Here is a 20,209-nt window from a genome sequence, read left to right on the forward strand (position 1 = left end):
AGTGTCTTGGGAGAGAAGAGAAATGAAAGAGGCTCATGATCACCACAGAAGGAAAGTATCCACCATTTTCTGAGAACCTGCTATGGCCCCGTAACATTGCTCTTAATTTTGCATTGGATACCCCAATGCTCCAAACACCAAACACTGTGAGAAGTTGATCTTTATCATCACTTTGCAGGTCAAGAGATTAAGATGTAGGAGATAAAGTCATTTGTCCCAAACCACAGAGCCAAGGCTTTTCAGACTCATGATGTGAATTCTGGTCTGTCCAGCCCCTAAGCCTCTTCCTTCCACTCCATATCCGTAAGAGGGTGGCCTCTTATTCAGACATTCCCTCATCATCTCCCACCCAACTGATATTCCCCAATGAACCACAGAAGCAGGATGTACAGAGAGAAATATGCTCATTTATTTATTGACCAATGAACAGGCATTTGCTGGCAGCCTACTGGGTGCCAAGCCTTTCTGCAAAGAAGATATTGGTGATAGGACCAAGGCTTCACCACAGAGTGCCCCAGTGATCCAAGCGTGGGAGTAGAAGGGAATTCCCAGACCACACAGAGTAGGAATCCAGAGCCACTTCCAAGTGGCAGGAATCAGGCTGTGAGACAAAATGAGATCAGGGCTTCAATATAGGAACCAGCCAAGTCATCTTCACATTCTCTCCCCAAGAATCCCCTTGAGATAGAGGAAATAGCAAGGTGCTGATATAGTTGTATGAGTCTTGGTATCAGGAGGCTGATTTCAAGTCTCTATTTTACTAGAAAACTCTAAGGTTGGAGCATTGAGCAAGATTATCCTCAAAATCCACTGATCTTTTGGGCTTTGACGCTAGACAACATCTTGGAAATAATCTTAATGATACACACTTAGTGCACAGTGCTTTTGACAACGCACTTTCAAGTTCATTATGTCCATTTTACAGATAAGGAAACTGAGACTCAAAGTCACTTGCCCTGGGGCCCTTATTCAGAAGGGCTGGGATATAATCAGAGCCATGAGCCATCCTATAGAAATCCTTGCCCTGAGCCCTGGGGAACAGGGCTCTCGGAAGACAAGGGAGTCAGGCAGAGGCTTTCCTTGGGGTCCAGATCAGGAGTCCCCCTGCTTATATGCCTGGAACTCCAGAGGGTTGAGACTGAGAGAGCTGGAGGGAAGGAGGTCAGCCTGCCCCAGCCCCTCCTTACCTTTCACAGGGAAAATGCAGGCTTTCCCACAAGTGCCCTTGCAGCACTTTAATTCACCCACGCACTGGCTGTCTGTCTCACAGCGATTGGGGGGGTTAAGCATCAGACATTGCGTGTCGAACACTGGACACTTCCCAGGCTTCTCCTCAGCTGGTGAGAGTAGAGACATGGGTTAGAAACCTTGTACCTTCCATACTAGCCCCCTGCTTCTGGACCCCAGCCCCTGCCCCAGGCCCTGCCCCAGCCTGAGCCTCCCATCCCCATGACCACCACATCCTTCCTGAGGCTGGGATACCCCCTGAAGGTAGGCTCTGGCTCTCTTCTGACATTGGGCCCCCAGTCAATGCAGGTGGCCAGTTGTCCAGTGCTGCGTGGCTGGTGGCTCTCCCACCTCCTCACCTGAGTTCAAGATGTTGACAGGATCCAGGCATCTGATTCCGCAATAATCAGGGCAACATCTCTTCTTCTCTGGACACTGCCAGTCATTGTTGCACTCGGGTTTGTCATATTTAAAGCAATTGGCAGGTTCTCTAGGAGGGCAGTCTCCAGCTTTCAAAGCTTTGGAAGAGAAGTTCAAGAGTTTTGGAGGAGGCTGGGTGTTGAGTAACTATCCCGGCTGCTGGACAAAGCACCACTTTCCAGGGCTGACCCTCACTCAGGTGACCATCCACAAAGTCCAAAGTGAAGTCCCTGTCTGATCTCCATGAAGAGTGACAGGCTTGATGAAATCACACACGTGGTCAGGAGGAAGGCATAGGCTTCCCAGCCAAGGTTTCTTTCCCCAGGGAGAAGCAAGGCTCCACACAGGCAGAGAGGCAGGCTGAGCATGATGGAGATGGAGGGAAATAAACAGAGATAAATAGAACCGACAGAGCAGGTGAAGAGCTAGAGCCAAAGACAGGAAAACAGAGATTAACGGAAAGAACCAGCAAGAGTCAGACGGATGATTGGAGAGCCACTCACCGGGAAATGAGGCAGAGAGAAAGAGAGAGAGAGGAATAAGAATAGAAAGGGAGTGAGACCTGGGCTGACAGATGGCTGAGTAAAAGAAGAATTTCCAGATGCTCAGAAGCTTGCACAGAGACCTTGGAACCCAGCTGGACATGAACACACCCCCAGGGACGTCTCCTGAAACTAAGCTGAGAGATTACAGTCTAGAGAAGGGGCCATCCCCACACCACTACGAGCCCCCATCTCTGACCCTGCAGCCAGGATCATACCAGGGTGACTCCAACTCACCATTTTCAGCACCTTCCACAGCCCAAGGTGCCAGGGTTCCCAGGGCAAGAAGCACGAAGGGGAAGAGGCCACTGAATGTCATGGTGAGGGCAGGGGCAGCTCTGCTGGCCCAGCTGCCCCCATTTATACCCTCCCTAGTGGGTGTGGCCTCATGAGCATTTCCTCGGCCCCTCCCAGCTTCAATGGCATAAGCGGGAAGCTTGGCCAGAGATCAGGAAGCTTGATACCGGAGAGACAGTGGCTCATTCCTGTCCCGAGCAAGACTGCTAGGCCAACAGAGTAAAGGCCAGAGAAGAAATAGGAGAGGCTGGCCTGGGAGATGTCGCCAGGCTGATAAGGAAACCATTTCAGGTGTCCATCTGAGCCCTGAGCATCGTAGGGGCCCCAGGCTCCTTAGCCTCGTTAGTGGAGATGGGGGGGGGTAAAAGGTCAAATGCAAAAATGCTATTTAGACCTGGATTCTGAGCTGAGACGTTGGGCAAAGCACCCCTCGTTCTCCCACCCCTGGAGGCACTATGCCAGGCCCTGGGGATACAAAAGTTAATGGGACACATAGTAAAACACAGTGTAGTAGGCAAATATATGAATGTTAGTGTTAACCTAATCTGGATTCAAACCTTGGTACCACAACTTACTATCTGTTGCCTTGGACAAGTCAGAAGACCTTCTAGTGTCAGTTTCTGTAAAGCAGGCACCATTATACTTTTTCTTCTTATAATTGTCATGGGGAGTAAATGAGCCTCTGGCCCAAGGCCTGGGATGTAGTAGACACTTAAAAATGGGAGCCATTATAATCATTATTATTATTACAAAATAGTCTCTCTCTGATACACACACATGCGTGTGCGCACGCACATACGCGCACACACATACCTCGGAGCTCACAGAAAGTTATCAAGTCTTCTGCTAACTCAGATTATTTATTATATCTCGAAAGATCCTTAGTCCAATTGACTGTCTGTGTAATCTACTTCTGTATTCTAGAGCCTGTCACTGACTCGCTGTGTGACCTTGGTCAGAACACTGAAGCTCTCTGAACCTCAATTTCCCCATCTGTACAATGAGAGGGTTAAACTACGAGGTGAAGTTCTCGTCTAGAACCAGTACCGCCATGACTCAACAGCCCCACACAGACTGAGGGCACCGCTGGTAGAGGCTCTCCTATTCTCAAGGCCCGTCTTGGCTCTGCTCACAAGATGGCCTCTTAAGATCGAGGGTAGGAAGAGAGACCAGGAGAAAGACTGGTGGCTGTTCCTTCTTAAGGAAGGCTACCATACCTCATCTCTGGTTCTTGGCTGTAAGACTCACGGTCATGCCTCCGACTGGCTCTCTCTTTCACTCACAAATACCATCTGCCTTGCCATCCACTGGTGTTGGGGGAAGGGAGAGTAGGGGGTCTCCGACATCCTTTATGTCAGATGCTCTTCTCTGGGCCTCGCTTTACCTATTGATTTGTTTCCACACAAGACTATGATTTCTTTGAGGGAGAAAACATGTCATTAAAAGATCACAGATTTTGGAATTACACTGACCAGGTTTCAAATCCTGACTCTCCCACTTAATAAATGTTCCTTTACATAATTATAGCTAATAATTACTGAGCAGTTGTTATGTTTCAGGCACAGGGCTGAATACTTTGCGTGATGTATCACCCTTAAACCTCATAACAATATACTAAGTAGGTAATATAGTCATCCAGTTTGGTCTGCCATACGAGGTGAGAGGAAGAGGAAATACTTTGGGTGAGGTTGATCAGGGACTGCCTAAGAACTGATGTTTCTCGCCCAGACATGGAAAGCAGCCAAGAGGTACCGTGAGTCCAAAGCTGGGGTCAGAGGAGAGAACCCCTGTGAGGGTCACATCTATAGTTTGTGCAGTTCATGTGCCAGATGTGCAGGTGATAAATGAGCTCCAGAGAGAAATATCAGTTAGCATAAACTTTGTGTTTGGTGTCATCTTTTAAAAAGGATACGGAAATCTCTGGTGGTCCAGTGGTTAGGACTCGACACGTTCACTGCCGTGGCCCGGGTTCAATCCTTGATGGGGGAACTAAGATCCCGAAAGCTGTGTACCGTGGCCCCAAAAAAAAAAAAAAGGATATATATTTATATTTTGATGGAGTCAGTTTTATCCATCTGTCCGTCTATGGATTGTACTTTTTTTTTTGCGGTACGCGGGCCTCTCACTGTTGTGGCCTCTCCCGTTGCGGAGCACAGGCTCCGGACGCGCAGGCTCAGCGGCCATGGCTCACGGGCCCAGCCGCTCCACGGCATGTGGGATCCTCCCGGACCGGGGCATGAACCCGCGTCCCCCGCATCGGCAGGCGGACTCTCAACCACTGCGCCACCAGGGAAGCCCTGGATTGTACTTTTTACGTCGAACTATCCTTACGCAATCCCTTCCATTTTGTTTAAATATATTCACAAGTTTTGTATTCCACATTCAAGTCATTAATCCATCTGGAATTTATTTATTGTGAATGGTTTGAATTAAGGATCTTGTTTCCATTTTTCCCTAATATGGAATGCCAATTGTTCCCCCGTATTATTGATCTCTTATTAATTTATAAAGCCACATCTATTTTGTACCAAGTTTTTGTATATAGATGGATGTGTGTCTGTGTTTTTTTATTACTCAATTTATTTATTCCCAAACCAGTCTTCCTTGGTACTCTTTTCATTAACATCTACATTTTACATACCTTGTTGTTTTGCAGCCCAAGTCTTTTCTGTTTTACTTATTCAGAATTGTTTGGCTATGCTTGCACTTTTCCTCTACTACATAAATTTTAGGATCAATTTCTCAAGGTCCTCAAAAAAATCTGTTGAGATTTTTATTACAGTTACATCAAAACTATAAACTACTGAGTGGAACCAAAATATTTACCATATTAAGTCTTCACAGATAAAAAAAATGAGCATCACTCTATTCAAGTCCTCTTCAAGTCATATAATAAATTTTAATTTTTTCATGTAATTCTTGCAAACTTTTTCTTGGTTTATTTTTAGGTAGTAATAAAATTCATGACTATTGTGAATAGGAGCTTTTTCTCTCTTTATTTGATAGTTTTTGGTGTGTAAGCATGCAACTGTTTTTTTGTATATTGACTTTTTAAAATGAATTTATTTATTTTATTTTTGCCTGCTTTGAGTCTTCGTTGCTGTGCGTGGGCTTTCTCTAGTTGCAGCAAGAAGGGGGTACTCTTCGTTGTGGTGAGCGGGCTTCTCAATGCGGTGGCTTCTCTTGTTGCAGAGCATGGGCTCTAGGCGTGCGGGCTTCAGTAGTTGTGGCACATGGGCTCAGTAGTTGTGGCTCCCGACTCTAGAGGCAGGCTCAGTAGTCCTGGTGCACGGGCTTACTTGCTCCATGGGATGTGGGATCTTCCTGGACCAGGGATTGTACCTGTGTCCCCTGCATGGGCAGGTGGATTCTTAACCACTGCACCACCAGGAAAGCCCTGTATATTGACTTTTGTAATTGCAAACTCAATATATTTTCTCATGAATTCTAATAGTTTACCCATGACTCTCTTGAATTTCATCTGAAGACATTCATATTATCTGTAAGCATTAACCATTCTATCTCTTCTTTTCCCAACCCTATTCCTCTTTATTTTTATGTCCGGTTTTATTGCATTGGCCTACGATCACTAATTTGATATTGAATCAGAGTGGTGATAGAGGGCAGTCTGGCCTTGTACTGACTTTAAGGATGCTGCTTCTAGAGTTTCACCACTGAGTATAATACTTGCTGTAGGTATTTGTAAATACACTTCATCAGGTGAAGAATATTCTCTTTTGTTCCTAGTATAGTGTGTATTTTTATCATGAATGAACATAGAACAATATGGAATGATTTTTATGAATCAATTTAAAGATTCATTTGAATTTTTTTCTTAAACTTTTAATTTACTTAATCACATTGATAATTTCTGGGTTTTGAACTACCCTTAAACTCCTGGGATGTACCCTATTTACAAGGTTTTTTAGCACACTGAGAAATTCAATATCCTAACATGTTATTATACTTGTCGCTTTGAAATAATGTCAAGCATATAGAAAAAATTGGAAGAATAGTACAAAGAATTATCATCATATTCCTTTCACCCAGATACACTAAGTGTTAATATTTTGCCATGTTTATCATTCTCTTTCTTCCACGTGTGTGTGAAAGATAATGGTTTATTCTGACCATCGAGAGTAAGTTGTATACATCACACTCATTTATACATGAGGACTTCAGTGTATATTCCCTATGAATAGCTTGATTACATCATTACAGTAGCCCTGATGGAACGTTTAAATATTGGGGTACATATCACTTTACTATAACTTTTCCTTTGCTTTTACTTTATTCCTATAATTACAGTTAGGACACCATATTAACCTGTTTTTGATATTGCATGTATAGCAAAGTTATATTAGATATTAATTTCATTTCAGATTAGTAAAGGGGATATGACTAAAATAAAAAAGGCATCAGGGTATATACGGTTGAAAATCACTTATATAGATAATCTCCAGAGAGCCTCTGACTATGATACAAGTTTGGGCTTGACTCTAGGCAGCAACCCCTCATCCATTTCCAACCCACCCAGCAAACAGGGAGGATCCCAGCAAACCATTTCAGAGATGGAGAGCAGAGGCTGTAGCAGAATCTATGGATTGACTTACTAACATCCGTTTCAACCTTTTTGCTGTATCTCTATATAGACCAGAGGCTGGAAAATTAAAAGCTACAATTCTGAGACCAACACTCTGCCCCACTCCCAGAGCTGTGGTTCTGGATGTGATTTGAGTTTCACCAATCAGGTTCATTCTCTAAAGTGTCCAGCCAGAACTTAGTCTGGAAGGAAGCCAAACGCAGGGCACAGACCGTGGCAGAACAGCATTCCTGAACTGTGGCCAAGGCAACATGACTCGGGATGTGTTGGGGGGTGGGGGGGAATTTATCCCAGAACCTCAATTTACAGCCTCCTTCTCCAGCCCTTCAAGCGATTTTATAGGATACAAATTCATGATAATAAATAGCTTTCTGCTTAAGCTAGCTAGAGTGACTCCTGGTTTTGCAACTGACGCTTACCCAATATCAAGGATGAGCGAAATACAGGGCTTGCCTGTAGTCGATCAGCCAGTCGATGGCAGAGCTGAAGTTCAAACCCAAGACTCTTTAGGATGTGGCCTCCTGCTCTCCATTCTCAAGCAACCCTCACTTCCAGGACCCTGATCAAAAGTAACTGGGGGGCTTCCCTTGTGGCGCAGTGGTTGAGAGTCCGCCTGCCGATGCAGGGGACAAGGGTTCGTGCCCCGGTCCGGGAGGATCCCACATGCCGCGGAGCGGCTGTGCCCATGAGCCATGGCTGCTGAGCCTGCGCGTCCGGAGCCTGTTGCTCCGCAACGGGAGAGGCCACAACAGTGAGAGGCCCCCGTACTGAAAAAAAAAAAAAAAAAAGTAACTGGGGTAAAAGCCTCCCAATTTCACTCCAAACATTCTCTCCATTACTGATAAAGTGGAAAGAGCCCTGGACATAGATGTGCTCCCAGAATGGCTTTGGGAACATCTCTTCCCCTCTCTGGCCTCAGTTCCCTTTTCAGTGAAATGGAACTGGTGATACCAACCTCACAATGTTGCCATAAGAATTACATGGGATCGTATAGGATAAAGAGCCCATCACCATCCCTGGAACATAGGATGGTCTCTGTTCAGGTATGTGACCCTGGCTGCCTGAAATCCCACCGTGAACAGTGTGCCCTGTGGGTGAGCCTTACTCCCTTCCTTCCAGGCTTCTTTTAAAGTGCAGGTGCCCCTGGGACGGGGACACAGAAGTCACTGGTCCCTCAAGGCATCAGAGGCTGTGCAGATGTTTCCTCCCATGCTGAACTGAGATGATGAAGACCAACACGGGAAGGGGAGGGGTCTGGGCATGAGGGGCCCAGGCTGGCTGCCCAAATTCACCTGCCTTCCCAGAATCATCTACCACTCCCTTCCTGGCCCACTGAGCTCCCTGCTATTCTAAACGTTTGGCCAATCCTGCCTTGATCAAACAGGCAGAGGATCACAGCCACCATGTGAGCCTGTGGATGAGGTCACTCCCCACCCAACTGTGTACCTGTGGGGGTAGGGAGAGTCAGAGATGAGGTTACAAGGGCTGGAAAATAGGTTCTAAGAAGCATGTCATTGTGTCTGTGTGTGGAATGTCAAAGAGCTGTAAATTACCCAGAATCCTCCAATAAGGGGTGCTGAAATGAAATATGACACATACATAGAATGGAATACTATGCAGCCCTTACAAAGAATGAAGCAGGGCATGGCCAGAGGTCTTGGGTGCAAGCAACAGACACACCAAGCCTGGCTCACTAAGCAGAAAAGGCTCCATTGGAAGGCTAACGAGAGGACCATTTCACAACGCTAGGGGGCACCATTCACATTGTGTTCTGAGTATATGCCTCTCTCCCACCAAGACTTTTGAAACTGTGCAACTTGGAAGCCTTGCCAGGATATCAGGTGGTTCGTGGAAATAAAAGTCAGAAACCAAGAAAATCAGCCAAGGTCACCAGCAAGAATCATCTGGTTAGGGTTCCATCAACGGACTCTCGATACAGTAAGTCCATACATACGAACAATTTCTGTTCTGAGAGTGCGTTCCTAAGTCCAATTTGTTCGTAAGTCCAACAAAGTTAACCTAGGTACCCAATTAACACGATCGGTTGTATAGTACTGTACTGTAATAGGTTTATAATACTTTTCACACAAATAATACATAAAAAACAAACACAAAAATAAAACATTTTTAATCTTACAGTACAGTACCTTGAAAAGTACAGTGGTACAGTACAACAGCTGGCATACAGGGGCTGGCATCGAGTGAACAGGCAAGAAATGTTACTGACTGGAGGAGGGAGAGGAGGTGGGAGATGGTAGAGCTGAAGGATCGTCAGCAACAGGAGACGGAGGGCAAGCTGCCATTTCACTCATGCCTGACGTTGATGGCTTAGGTTCTGCTTCCTTGCTGGATTCAATTCTATCTCCCCTCTTGAAAAAATGATCCAGTGATGTCTGGGTGGTAGCTCGTTTTTTCTCTTCATAGATGACACGGTAGCACTGGGTCGCATTCTGAACGGCTGCTGTAACCTTCGTGTACCATTCTACGTTCGGGTCCTGTGACTCAAAAACTAACAGTGCCAGGCTTCCCTGGTGGCTCAGTGGTTAAGAATCCGCTTGTCCCCCATGCAGGGGACACGGGTTCAAGCCCTGGTCCAGGAAGACCCCACATGCCGCAGAGCAACTAAGCCCGTGCGCCACAACTACTGAGCCTGTGCTGTAGAGCCCACAAGCCACAGCTACTGAGCCCATGTGCCACAACTACTGAAGCCCGTGTGCCTAGAGCCCGTGCTCTGCAACAAGAGAAGCCACCGCAATGAGAAGCCCGCGTACCGCCATGAAGAGTAGCCCCTGCTCGCCGCAACTGGAGAAAGCCCGTGCACAGCAACAAAGACCCAACGCAGCCAAAAATAAACAAGTCAATTTATATATATAAAAAAAATATATTAACAGTGCCTCCTCAAATAAAGAAAATTCCCTTGCCGCTTCCTGTGTTGTGAACCTCTGGGGTTCTTCAGTTACTCCTTCCTCTTGTCGCTCCACTCTCTCAATTATTTTCACTTTTGTTTCCATCATTATCACTTGGCACTTCTTAGCAGTACCAGCTACAACACTGCTGCTTTTACGCTTGCTTCCGGACATCCTGGGCTACTGTACAGTACTGTACAATAAAGTTCACAGAAACACAACCACGTGTACGGGATGCATGCATGGACAATGTACGCCAGACACGTGAACTAACTTACGTGATTGGACATGCAAACACACGTTCGCATCTTTGAAAGTTCACAACTTGAAGGTTTATACGTAGGGGACTTACTGTACTATCACTGCACTGTCTTGAATGACTTCCCAACTGTCCCTGAACCTTTGCCTTGTTCCCTCAAGACTCATAGCCCAAGGAGAAAGCATAGAGTTTATTAAACCCCAGCTGTGCATTTTTGTTTTTTACATTTTGTACATACTATGTACCAAGCAGAGTTCTAAGAATATAAAATGGATTATCTCATTCAATCCTCACAAAAACCCAGTGGCATAGGGAATACTATCATCTCCATTATACAGATGAGAAAACTGGGTCTCCTTTGACAGAAGCACAGAGAAATTCAGAAACTTGCCTAAGGTCACACAGCTCATGGCAGAGCTGGGATTCGGATAGGCAGTCTGGCTCCCATGTCTGTGCTCTTAACAGCTGCACTGTGCCCTCATGCCCACATTCTAGCTTCCAAAGAGTGGATAAAGGAGTTCTGGCTCCTGCAGCCTCCCCAAAAGAGAATCAGGAAATGGACAAGGGAACCAGCCCTTGTCAACACCTACACACAGTTAGTAAATAGCAGGGCTGGTCTCCCAATCCAGGAGTGTGTGGTCACTGCCTAGGAAATGAAGCCGCTTCTAGGCTAGGGTGGTAGGGTCCGCCAGACTAGGGGGAGGGGTGTGAAGGGGGAGGAGGGTCTTTCGGAGAAGGGCAGGCCTGGCTCAGCACAAGTGCCAACTCCCAAGGCCTGTAAGGGCTCTGGGACCCAACTCCAAATCAGAGCTCCAGGCGCCATCCAGTGGCTACTTTGGAGATTACAGGAGAAGAGCAGGCGAGAAAAGAAACCCTGCAGAAGACAGTCCTGGCCAGCTCCAGGGAGGAGGGAAGCAGGAGGCCTCACCTTTGCCTCAGTGCCACCCCCATAGTTGAAGTCCCTGTTACAGTCAGACCCCAGGTTCTCTCACTGTGATCTTGGGCAGACAACTCTGCCCTCTAGACCTGGTTTCCCGGCCGTAAAACAAAGGGGTTGGACGGGCACTTTTGCTCATCTGACCCTCAGGTCCAGGTGAGACCTCAGTCATCCTGTCACCCTGTAGGTTAAGGTTTGGCTGGAAGTCACTTCCTCTGTGATTTCTCCCTCCTTACCCGCCCTTTGCTCCATCCCTTCACCTGAAAGGTCCTCTTTCTGTTATAGTCAGGTGGACTTTACCCCCTCCAGCCCTGGGCTCCCCCAGCTCGGGGGCTTTTCTCAATCATCTTTCTCCCTCCTCGCCATGGCCAGTGAGGGGCCAGGCATATGCGTGCTTAGCAGTGCCTGCTCTGAGCTCTGTCCTCCTGGCTTCAAGCCCTGTGTGGTAGGCAGAATAATGCGCACACACACACACACCCAAAGATGTCCACATCCTAATCTCTGGAACCTGTGAATATGTTACCCTACATGGCAAAGAGCGTTTGCAGATGTGATGAAGAGCTTGAGATGGGGAGATTATCATGGATTATCTGGGTCAGCCCAGTATAATCACAAAGGTTCTTATGCAACAGAGACAGGAAGGTCAGAGTCAGAGAAGGCGGTATGATGCCGGAAGCAGAGGTTGAGGTGATGAGAGGAATTCGGGTAGTCTCTAGAAGCTGGAAAGGGCAAGGAAACAATTGTTTCCAGAAGGATTGCAGCCTTGCCAGCCCCTTTTAGACTGCTAACATCAAAAACTATTTGTGTGTTTTTTAAGCCACTAAACTTGTGGTGATGTTACAGCAGCCACAGGAAATGAAAACACACTGGTTCAACTTCTTTTTTTTTAATCATTTTTGTTTTATTTATTTATTTATTTATGGCTGCGTTGGGTCTTTGTTGCGCACGGCGAGCGGGGTCTACTCTTCATTGTGGTGCACGGGCTTCTCGTTGCAGTGGCTTGTCTTGTTGTGGAGCACAGGCTCTAGGCGCACGGGCTTCAGTAGTTGTGGCACACGGGCTCATCAGTTGTGGCTCATGGCTCTAGAGCACAGGCTCACTAGTTGTGGCGCACGGGCTTAGTTGCTCCGCGGCACGTGGGATCTTCTCAGACCAGGGCTCGAACCCGTGTTCCCTGCATTGGCAGGCGGATTCCTAACCATTGCGCCACCAGGGAAGCCCTGGTTCATCTTCTCACTTGTCATGTGACTCTGGGAAACTTAACCTCTCTTTGACTCAGTTTCCTTGTCTGTAAAAGGGAATGATAAAGGCAATAATTCCTACCTCACAAGGTTGTGAGGATAAAATGAAAATACCTGCAAATCACTTTGAATAATGCCCAAGACTAAACATGTTAGCTTAATAGTTAAAAGCTGCCATCTGAGAGCCTAATACGTAGTAGACAGGCACAAGGTCAGATGCCTTAGAATAATTTCCTCCATTCTCACCATCACCCTTGGGCATAACGATTTCAATCCCCATTTTACACATAAGGAAACAAACCCAGAGTAATTTGCCCATAATCACTCTAGGACTGGAAGCATTTTCATCTTTGCACTTGGGAAATTGTACCGGTTTGTGCTCTTTACCTAAAGAGGGTTCGTTTTTATTTTGTTTTTTTGGAGGTAAAGCACGGGCTGGGAAGGCTACTCTGGGCCAGAGGTCCTGGCTGACACCCCCTTCTTTTCCTATCTAGTGCAGGGAGATAAAATCCAGGCGAAACTCACCTATCCTCCCCGCTCCCGTCCCTTTAGGGGATTCGATTACTGCCTCCCGCTTCTCGCCAACACCCCCGCCCCCGCCCCGCCCAGTTCGAACAGTTTTTGAGCCAGACTCGGGGACACCAGGAGATAGGCACGGCCAGAGAGCGAGGTGTCCGATCCGCTGGGGGATGGAGGGGCGCAGACTTGCCCAGACCCCCAGGGTACCCGTGGAGCCCCCTCCCTTCCCGCAGCCTGCATAAGGAACCATCTGTTCTCAGCTGAATAAACAAGCTGGGGGAAGCAGCTCCCGGTCCCCTGCCCCCCGGCCCGACCCCCGCACAATGCGCCTTTCTCCGAGGAGACGCCGCCCGGGCGCCGCCGGAGCGCGCTCCGTCTGGCCACCCCTCCGCCTGGCGGCACAGCAAGACATGCACACCGACCCCGTGGAAACCAGATTTTTTGGTTCTTTTTTTGTGTGTGTGTAAGAAAAAGAAAACAAAAAAAGAAATCCTACAAAGAACTGAGCGCAGCACGCGTCCCCCACATCCCCTCCCACAATCCCCCCGCAGTCCGGCTTCTGGTCCAGGCGAGGCCAGCTCGAGCGCAGCGCTGGGAGCCCGCCAGCGCCTCCTCCCCGACAGCCCAAGCCTGGGGGACCCAGCTTCTGCCCGGCCCCAGCGCCCGGAAGGCGCACGAGGGGGCCCAGTCCGCGGGGCCGCCCCCCTTGCCCGGGTCCGGGCCACCCGCGGCCCTCACTTCTGGGAGGCCAGTTGGTTCTCCACATCCTCCAGGCGCGCCGTCAGCTGGGCCAGTGAGCGGTTAAGGAAGCCGCCGGGGCTCGCGGGGGTCCCTTCTCCCCTCCAGCCCGCGCCCCTGGACCCAAAGGATATGATTCTGCGTCAGACTCTCGAGCGCCCCCAGCGTGCGGCCCTGGAACTCCACAAGACTTTCGCACTCGCAGGGGCTCCGAAGCTCTGTCCCCGCGCTGATGCCCTCCTCTGGCAGCCGGGCACAGAGTGGGGGAGTGAGAAGCTGGAGGAGGACCAGCCAGCCCTGGCTGAGGCTCTCCGATATCCCTCCACCCGGCCTACGGCTGAGTGTTCGGGTTTGGGATTCAGACAGACCTGGGATGAGTACCAGCTAGGTAGCTGTGAGATATTGGGAAAAAAACCCTCAACCTTTCTAAGCTTTAGTTTCCTTACCTGTAAGAATGGATACAATGAGAACACCTTTTTGTCTGGCGGTGCTCAGGATTCAGTGATTTTCGTGTGCGTATGTGTGTACGCATCTTAGAAGGTTTCTCAAACCTTGATGCTCATTGGAATCACCAGATCTTGTTAAAATATAGATTCTTGTTCTTAACAGGGCAGGGGCTGAGACACTGCATTTCTGATAAACTCCCAAGTGATGCTGCTGCTGCTGGTCTGTGGACCACACTTTGAGTAGCAGGAGTCCACAGCAGCACTGTCCAAATGAAACTTTATGTAGTGAAGGAAATGTTCTGTATCTGCCTTGTCCAATGTGGTAGCCACAAGACACAGGTGGTTATTCAACACTTGAAATGTGGCTAGTGCACTTTAGGAACTAAATTATTTAATTTAATGTAATTTAATTTAAATGGGCGTATGTAGCTAGTGGCTACCTTATTGGAGGGTGCAGATCTAGAGCATTTCCTGATGCAAGGAAACACTTTATAGGGTATTTCAACTAGGCCAATGGTTCTCCAAGTGTGGTCCCTGACCCGCTAGCGTCAGCACCATCATCCCCTCGGTTGCTAAAGCTGGAGACTGGGAGTCATGTACTCTCTCTGCTTTACTATATCCCATATGGTCCTGTGCCAAGGACGCCTAGGAAGTTATTAGAAATGCAAATGATCAGATTCCACCCCAGACCTACTGAATCAGAAACTCTGGGGTTGGAGCCAACAATTTGTGTTTTAACAAACCTTCCAGGTGAGTCTGATGCACACTAATGTTTAAGAACCACTGATCCAGGGGACTTCCCTGGTGGTCCAGTGGTTAAGAATCCCCCTTCCAATGCAGGGGACATGGGGTTAGATCCCCGGTGGGGGAACTAAGATCCCACATGTCGCAGGGCAGGGGGGCAATAAGCCCATGTGCCACAACTACAGAGCCTGTGCTCTGCAACAAAAGATCCCATGAGCCCCACCCAGCCAAAAATAAAACATAAAATAAATATTTTTTTAAAAGACCCACTGATCCAAGTCTATTTCCTCATACATTTCAACATCTCTGAAATCTAAATAGTTGCCTTACAATTAAATTTGGCATCCTTTTTCTCTTAGCAGTATAGAAAATAATGAATCTTACAATGGATGGTATCTTAGATTCACTGAATTCTGTAAACGTGTGCCATTTTTAATATTACACTACAATGTCTAGCACTTGGCCTTCAATACAGAGTTGCTGTTACGATTTAAAAGTTATATCTTAGTCTGTATGTCATGTTTGTCAATGGTATTGATAACAGTTCCAGAAAGGCTCCTAACTTTGCAGATGGGGAAATCAAGGAAATAAATATATATTAAATATATATACTTAATACACATCTTTGTGTACCTGAAACACACCCAGTCCTGCCACTCTGCCAGGTCTGTAAAGTTGAATTCCAACAAGGTAAAGGGCTCATGATGTGGCTCCCCTCACCAATGCTGGGTTGGGCGTGCCTTTGAAAAAATTCCCCCCAAATTATTCTGAACGTCCACTAATTTGGGGAACAGGTAGTTTAGTCCAGTGCCATAATGCTAATCCCCTGAGGGTCTCGTCAAAGTGCAAAACTGTATTCGGTAGGTCTGGAGAGCGCTGGAAATGCTGTAGTTTTTACAAACCACTAAGTGACAGCCCTGCCTCCGGTCCACATACCACACTTTGAGTAAAGAGGCTCTGTCCAGCGAGCCCATCCCCTGGCTGCCATTCAACGAAGGGGGCGGGAATGAATAGGACCGGGAGATCTCGGAGGGTGGACAGTGAGAGAAGGGGAGGGGTCCCGAGACCGTTGTGCTCACCCGGGCAGATGCTGCCTTTGAGGTTCTCCAGCAGGTGCGTCATGGTGCTGAAGTCGGGGGAGTAGGACACGTGAAGCTCCGCTGGCTCCGAGGCTATCTCTCGCAGCTCCTCCTCCACCGCCTTGCCTACGCCCACGGCGTACATGACGATGCCTGCAGGGTCGAGGGACTCAGGGGGCACCCTAGGCCTCAGGAAAGCCGCCTCCCCGCATCCCCAACCCAACCTCATGCCAGCGTGGCCCGCGCCAAGCCCACCTTCCTCCTTGGCGCGCGCCGCCCACATTGAGACGTCATCCTGGGAGCGGCCGTCGGTGAAGACCAGGCCCACGCGGGGCACGTTGAGCGCCCGGGGCCGCGCGCCCTGCGCCTCTGAAAAGCTGTGCTCCACCATGTGGCGCAGCGCAAGCCCGGTCATGGTGCCGCGCTCCATATACTCCACAGCCAGGACCGCCTGCTTCACCTCGGCCGCCGTGCCGTAGCGGCCCAGTGGGAACTCGGTGCGCACGCGGCTGGAGAACTGCACCAGCCCCACGCGCGTGCCTTCTGGGGACACGTCCAGGAAGTCCACGATCTGGTTCACGAAGCGCTTCACCAGCTCGAAGTTCTGCGGACGCACGCTCTTGGAGCCATCGACGAGCAGAACCAGGTCCACGTGGCCTTCCTGGCACCCTACACTCACCCGAGCAGAAGAGCTGGGATTAAGGGATCAGATCCTTGGCTGGCAGCAGCTACCTGCTCATTCATTCACTCGCAAACATTTATTATATAACAGGTACTATGTGTGAAGTCCTTCCTATGCCAGGCACTGTGCTAAATAATAATTATTATTATTATCATCAGTGGCATCATTATAATCTATGCCATTTATTACGCGCTTACCACAAGCCAGGCAATCTGCTAAAAGCATCTTTTAAATCATCATCATCACAACAGCTACCATTTATTGATCATCTACTATGTATCAGACAGAATTCTAAACTTTACCACTACTAACAATAATAAATAAAAACAAAAACATTACTATTTGACAGCTTACCATGTACCAGGCACTGGGCTATGTGCTTTACATATTTTTTTCTCAATTCTCCCAATAACCTTGGGTATTATCCCCATTTTCTAAGAATCTGAGACTCTGAAGGATAAAGTCATTTATTTGCTCTGGATTCCACCACTAGTAGTGGCTGAGCCAGGATTTGAAGCCAGGTCTGTCTGACCCCAAAACCCAAGCTCCTAATCACTCTACAAGATCGCCTCCCCTGTTCTGAGACAGGGACCTTGCTAGGCCCTGAAGGAGGTTCGCCAATAAATGAAACATAATCCTGATCCATAGGATATCAGGATAGAGCAGAGCAGTGAGGCATGCCATTTGCTACCATCAAGGAAAGTGCTTGAATAGAGGGGCTTGCAGGGAGCAAGGTAGGGGTAATTCATTCTTCCTGGAGTTAGTGAGGAAGGCTGCATGGAGGTGGTGACATGTGATTTGATCTTCAGGGATGAGTAGGAGTTCTCCAAGGCATGAAGGGACATTCTAGATGTTGGGGGCAATGTGTGTGGAGGCATGGAAGCTGGGAGCCCTGGACACGTTTGGGAATGGGCAGGCCAGTATGGCGCAAATGTTCAAGTTTGTCAGGAGACAGGCTGATGGGGTTGGCTCAAGCTAGATTATAATGACCTAAGGCGGTGGTTTCAAAAATTTGACCACAACCCACGGTAAAAAAAATAATAATTAATCATAATAATGTAACAATACATCATGATGCACTTATATATAATTAAAATTAAGTTTCGTGAAACAATACTTACTCTTTCTACATCCATGCAGTAAACTCTATTTTCTCTCTCTTTTTAAAAAAAATTTCTAGTTTTTACCCACTAATTTGATTTTGTTATCCACTGTGGTTACACCCACCATTTGTGTATCTATCCACTGTGGTTACACCCGCCATTTGAAAAACTCAGGGGTAAGGCATTTGATCTTTATTTTGTAAGCACTGGTGAGCCACAGAAGGCTTTCGAGCAAGGGAGAAATGTGATCAAATATGCATTTTTGAAATTAACCTTGGCAGCAGGGTAAAAGATTGAGGGGAAAGACATGGAGGCAGGGCATGGCACACCCTCCAACTCCACCACCACCAGCGCACACACACACACTCATACCACATTCTTGGGCCACAGCAAGGACAGGACAGAGTCAAGGATACTCAGAATGTGGGCAGTGGGTCAGAGGCAGACAGAACCCTCTCCCACCCATAACTCACGGCTGCAACTCTTGCCATCTGCCCGGAGCTGCCACCGCTCAGGGCACAGGCAGCGGTAGGAGAAGCCCTCACTCACGCACTGGAACTCGCATCCATGGTCTACGCCATTGCAAAGGTCCTGGGCTTAAAGGAGAGACAAGACAGAACGAGTCAGGGTGGACTCCACCAGCTAAGATCCCTCGTCCCTCTGCACAAATGCAGGAGACCCCTCCTCACCCTGACAGCTCCTGCCGTCGGGCAGCAAGTTGTAGCCCCCTCTGCAGCGGCACCGTGGCCCACCAAAGGTGCTAACACACTCATGCTGGCAGCTGTGGTTCCCAAAGCTGCAGTGGTCAATGGCTGGTGGGAAGGAAGAGACAGCAAAATGTCACTTCTGACTGGAGACATCAGAGACCTTGGTCCAGGTGCTAATTGGGGGCTTCGCTCACCCCTGCAGCTCCTCTCGTCCTGCTGGAGTACAAAGCCAGCTCGGCAGCGACAGAAATAGAAGCCCGGGGAGCTGACGCAGTGATGCTCACAGCCATGGGTCCCTTCGGTGCACAGGTCGAGGGCTGAGGAAGAGGTGAGGTCAGGCTATGCCCTGGGGCTGCCTTTCTCAGCCCTGACAGCACAACCACCTGGGGAGCTTTTTAAAAATACCTATGCCTGGACCCCAACCCCCCAAAATCCTGACTTAATAAGTCTGGGGTGGTACCCAGGCTTCTGTGATTCCTCCAAGCAAAGGCCCCCTTCCTACTGAGCCAAGCGGCCCTCCCAATTCAAGCTCCAGATGTATCCCAGTGGGCCCATGACTGAGACAGGCATAAGAATGGGAATCCACAGTTGTAGAAGACAGGACCCCTGCCCTCAAGATGTTCACTAACTCACAGAGGAGGACCAGAGTTAGTGAGGCTCTGCCACTTTACCTGTCTGAGCCTCTATTTCCCCATCTGCAAAATGGGGATATAATGGAAGAGAACGGTTGTTATTTACAACTGCCTTCTGAGGAGGGTGAACTATTGCCCCGCTGAGTATCTTCATGGTTTCGATGTGCAAATATGGCCTAGAGCTGAGCTGGGGAATAGGGGCTGGAGAGAGATGAGATGCCCTGCATAAAAGTGTGAGAATGTGGGGTTCCTAGAAAAGAGATGGGGAGTGGAGAGAGGAAAAAAAAGGACAAGAGAGATGGTGTGGAGATGACTTACTGTGGGTTGAGTTTGCCAATGGAAAATCCCCTACAGAGGGGTGACTGAGGACTTTTGGGATCAAGGGTGCCTAATATTCAATTATAAATAATGGGTGTTTCTTTTTCTGTGTGTATGTTTGACTTCACTTAGATGTAAGTCACACCTCTGTCCACCCCCCATCTTTAGTAAAATAGACGTATGCACGACTTAACGTATACACGACTTAACGTATACACACACATGCCCTTGTGTGCACAAGTGTGTCAACCAAGGAAGAGGCTGATTTACATCCACAGGACAAGAACAGCATGCGTGGATTGAGAAACTGCACAAGGACCCATAAATTGAATTCAGCAGAAGCTCAGAGCTAGAGGTGACCACAGAATGTAAGCACTTGGGGAATTCCCAGAGATCTTGGGAAGGGTTTTGAATGTTCACAGGTCATCAAATGGGGCTTCACGCCAGCCTTTTCTAAGCCCCAGAAACAAGAAGACCCCAGCTGACCTCTGGGTTATTGGAAACACAGGACCTCTTTTTCCAGAATGTTGTGAGCTTGAGAGATGATGCATGTAACGCTCCTAGCTTAATGTCTGATGCTAACCTGGCATACAGTAAATGGCAGCTGCCGTTATGATCAAAGGATTGGACATATATACACAGGGGGAAAAATCCCAACTGTATAAGCAAGGCATTGTGTGTCATAGCTTTTCAGAAAGCAAAAATGAAGAACCAGGCCTTGAGAAGAGGAGTGGCAAGAGCAGCAAAGAGGAGTGGCAAGAGCAGCCCAGGTGAGCAGCCCGGAAAGAACTGAGATGCAGAAGCAGGAA

The 20,209-nt window shown here is 48.2% G+C and overlaps 2 protein-coding genes across 2 annotated transcripts in view; both read right to left on the reverse strand.

Annotated features, from left to right (window-relative positions):
* Positions 1-1,108: 1,108 nt before the first annotated feature.
* SLPI (secretory leukocyte peptidase inhibitor) lies at positions 1,109-2,508 on the reverse strand. Its single transcript, XM_007464805.1, is given in 4 exon segments — positions 1,109-1,138; positions 1,141-1,337; positions 1,587-1,745; positions 2,427-2,508. Coding segments are annotated over 4 exon segments (468 nt in total).
* A 10,914-nt stretch (positions 2,509-13,422) lies between these two features.
* The window catches only part of MATN4 (matrilin 4), a 12,326-nt gene continuing 5,539 nt past the window's right edge, over positions 13,423-20,209 (reverse strand). Inside the window, exons 5-11 of the mRNA XM_007464788.1 lie at positions 18,645-18,767; positions 18,433-18,555; positions 18,217-18,339; positions 16,214-16,627; positions 15,959-16,111; positions 13,824-13,931; positions 13,423-13,744 (exon numbers count right to left, since the gene is read on the reverse strand). Coding sequence (XP_007464850.1) covers positions 13,686-13,744; positions 13,824-13,931; positions 15,959-16,111; positions 16,214-16,627; positions 18,217-18,339; positions 18,433-18,555; positions 18,645-18,767 — 1,103 coding nt within the window. The 3' untranslated portion in view covers positions 13,423-13,685. The remainder of the gene's footprint in view (positions 13,745-13,823; positions 13,932-15,958; positions 16,112-16,213; positions 16,628-18,216; positions 18,340-18,432; positions 18,556-18,644; positions 18,768-20,209) is intronic.

This window comes from Lipotes vexillifer, unplaced genomic scaffold, assembly GCF_000442215.2.
Source record: "Lipotes vexillifer unplaced genomic scaffold, Lipotes_vexillifer_v1.1 scaffold53, whole genome shotgun sequence".
Taxonomy (NCBI): Eukaryota; Metazoa; Chordata; class Mammalia; order Artiodactyla; family Lipotidae; genus Lipotes; species Lipotes vexillifer.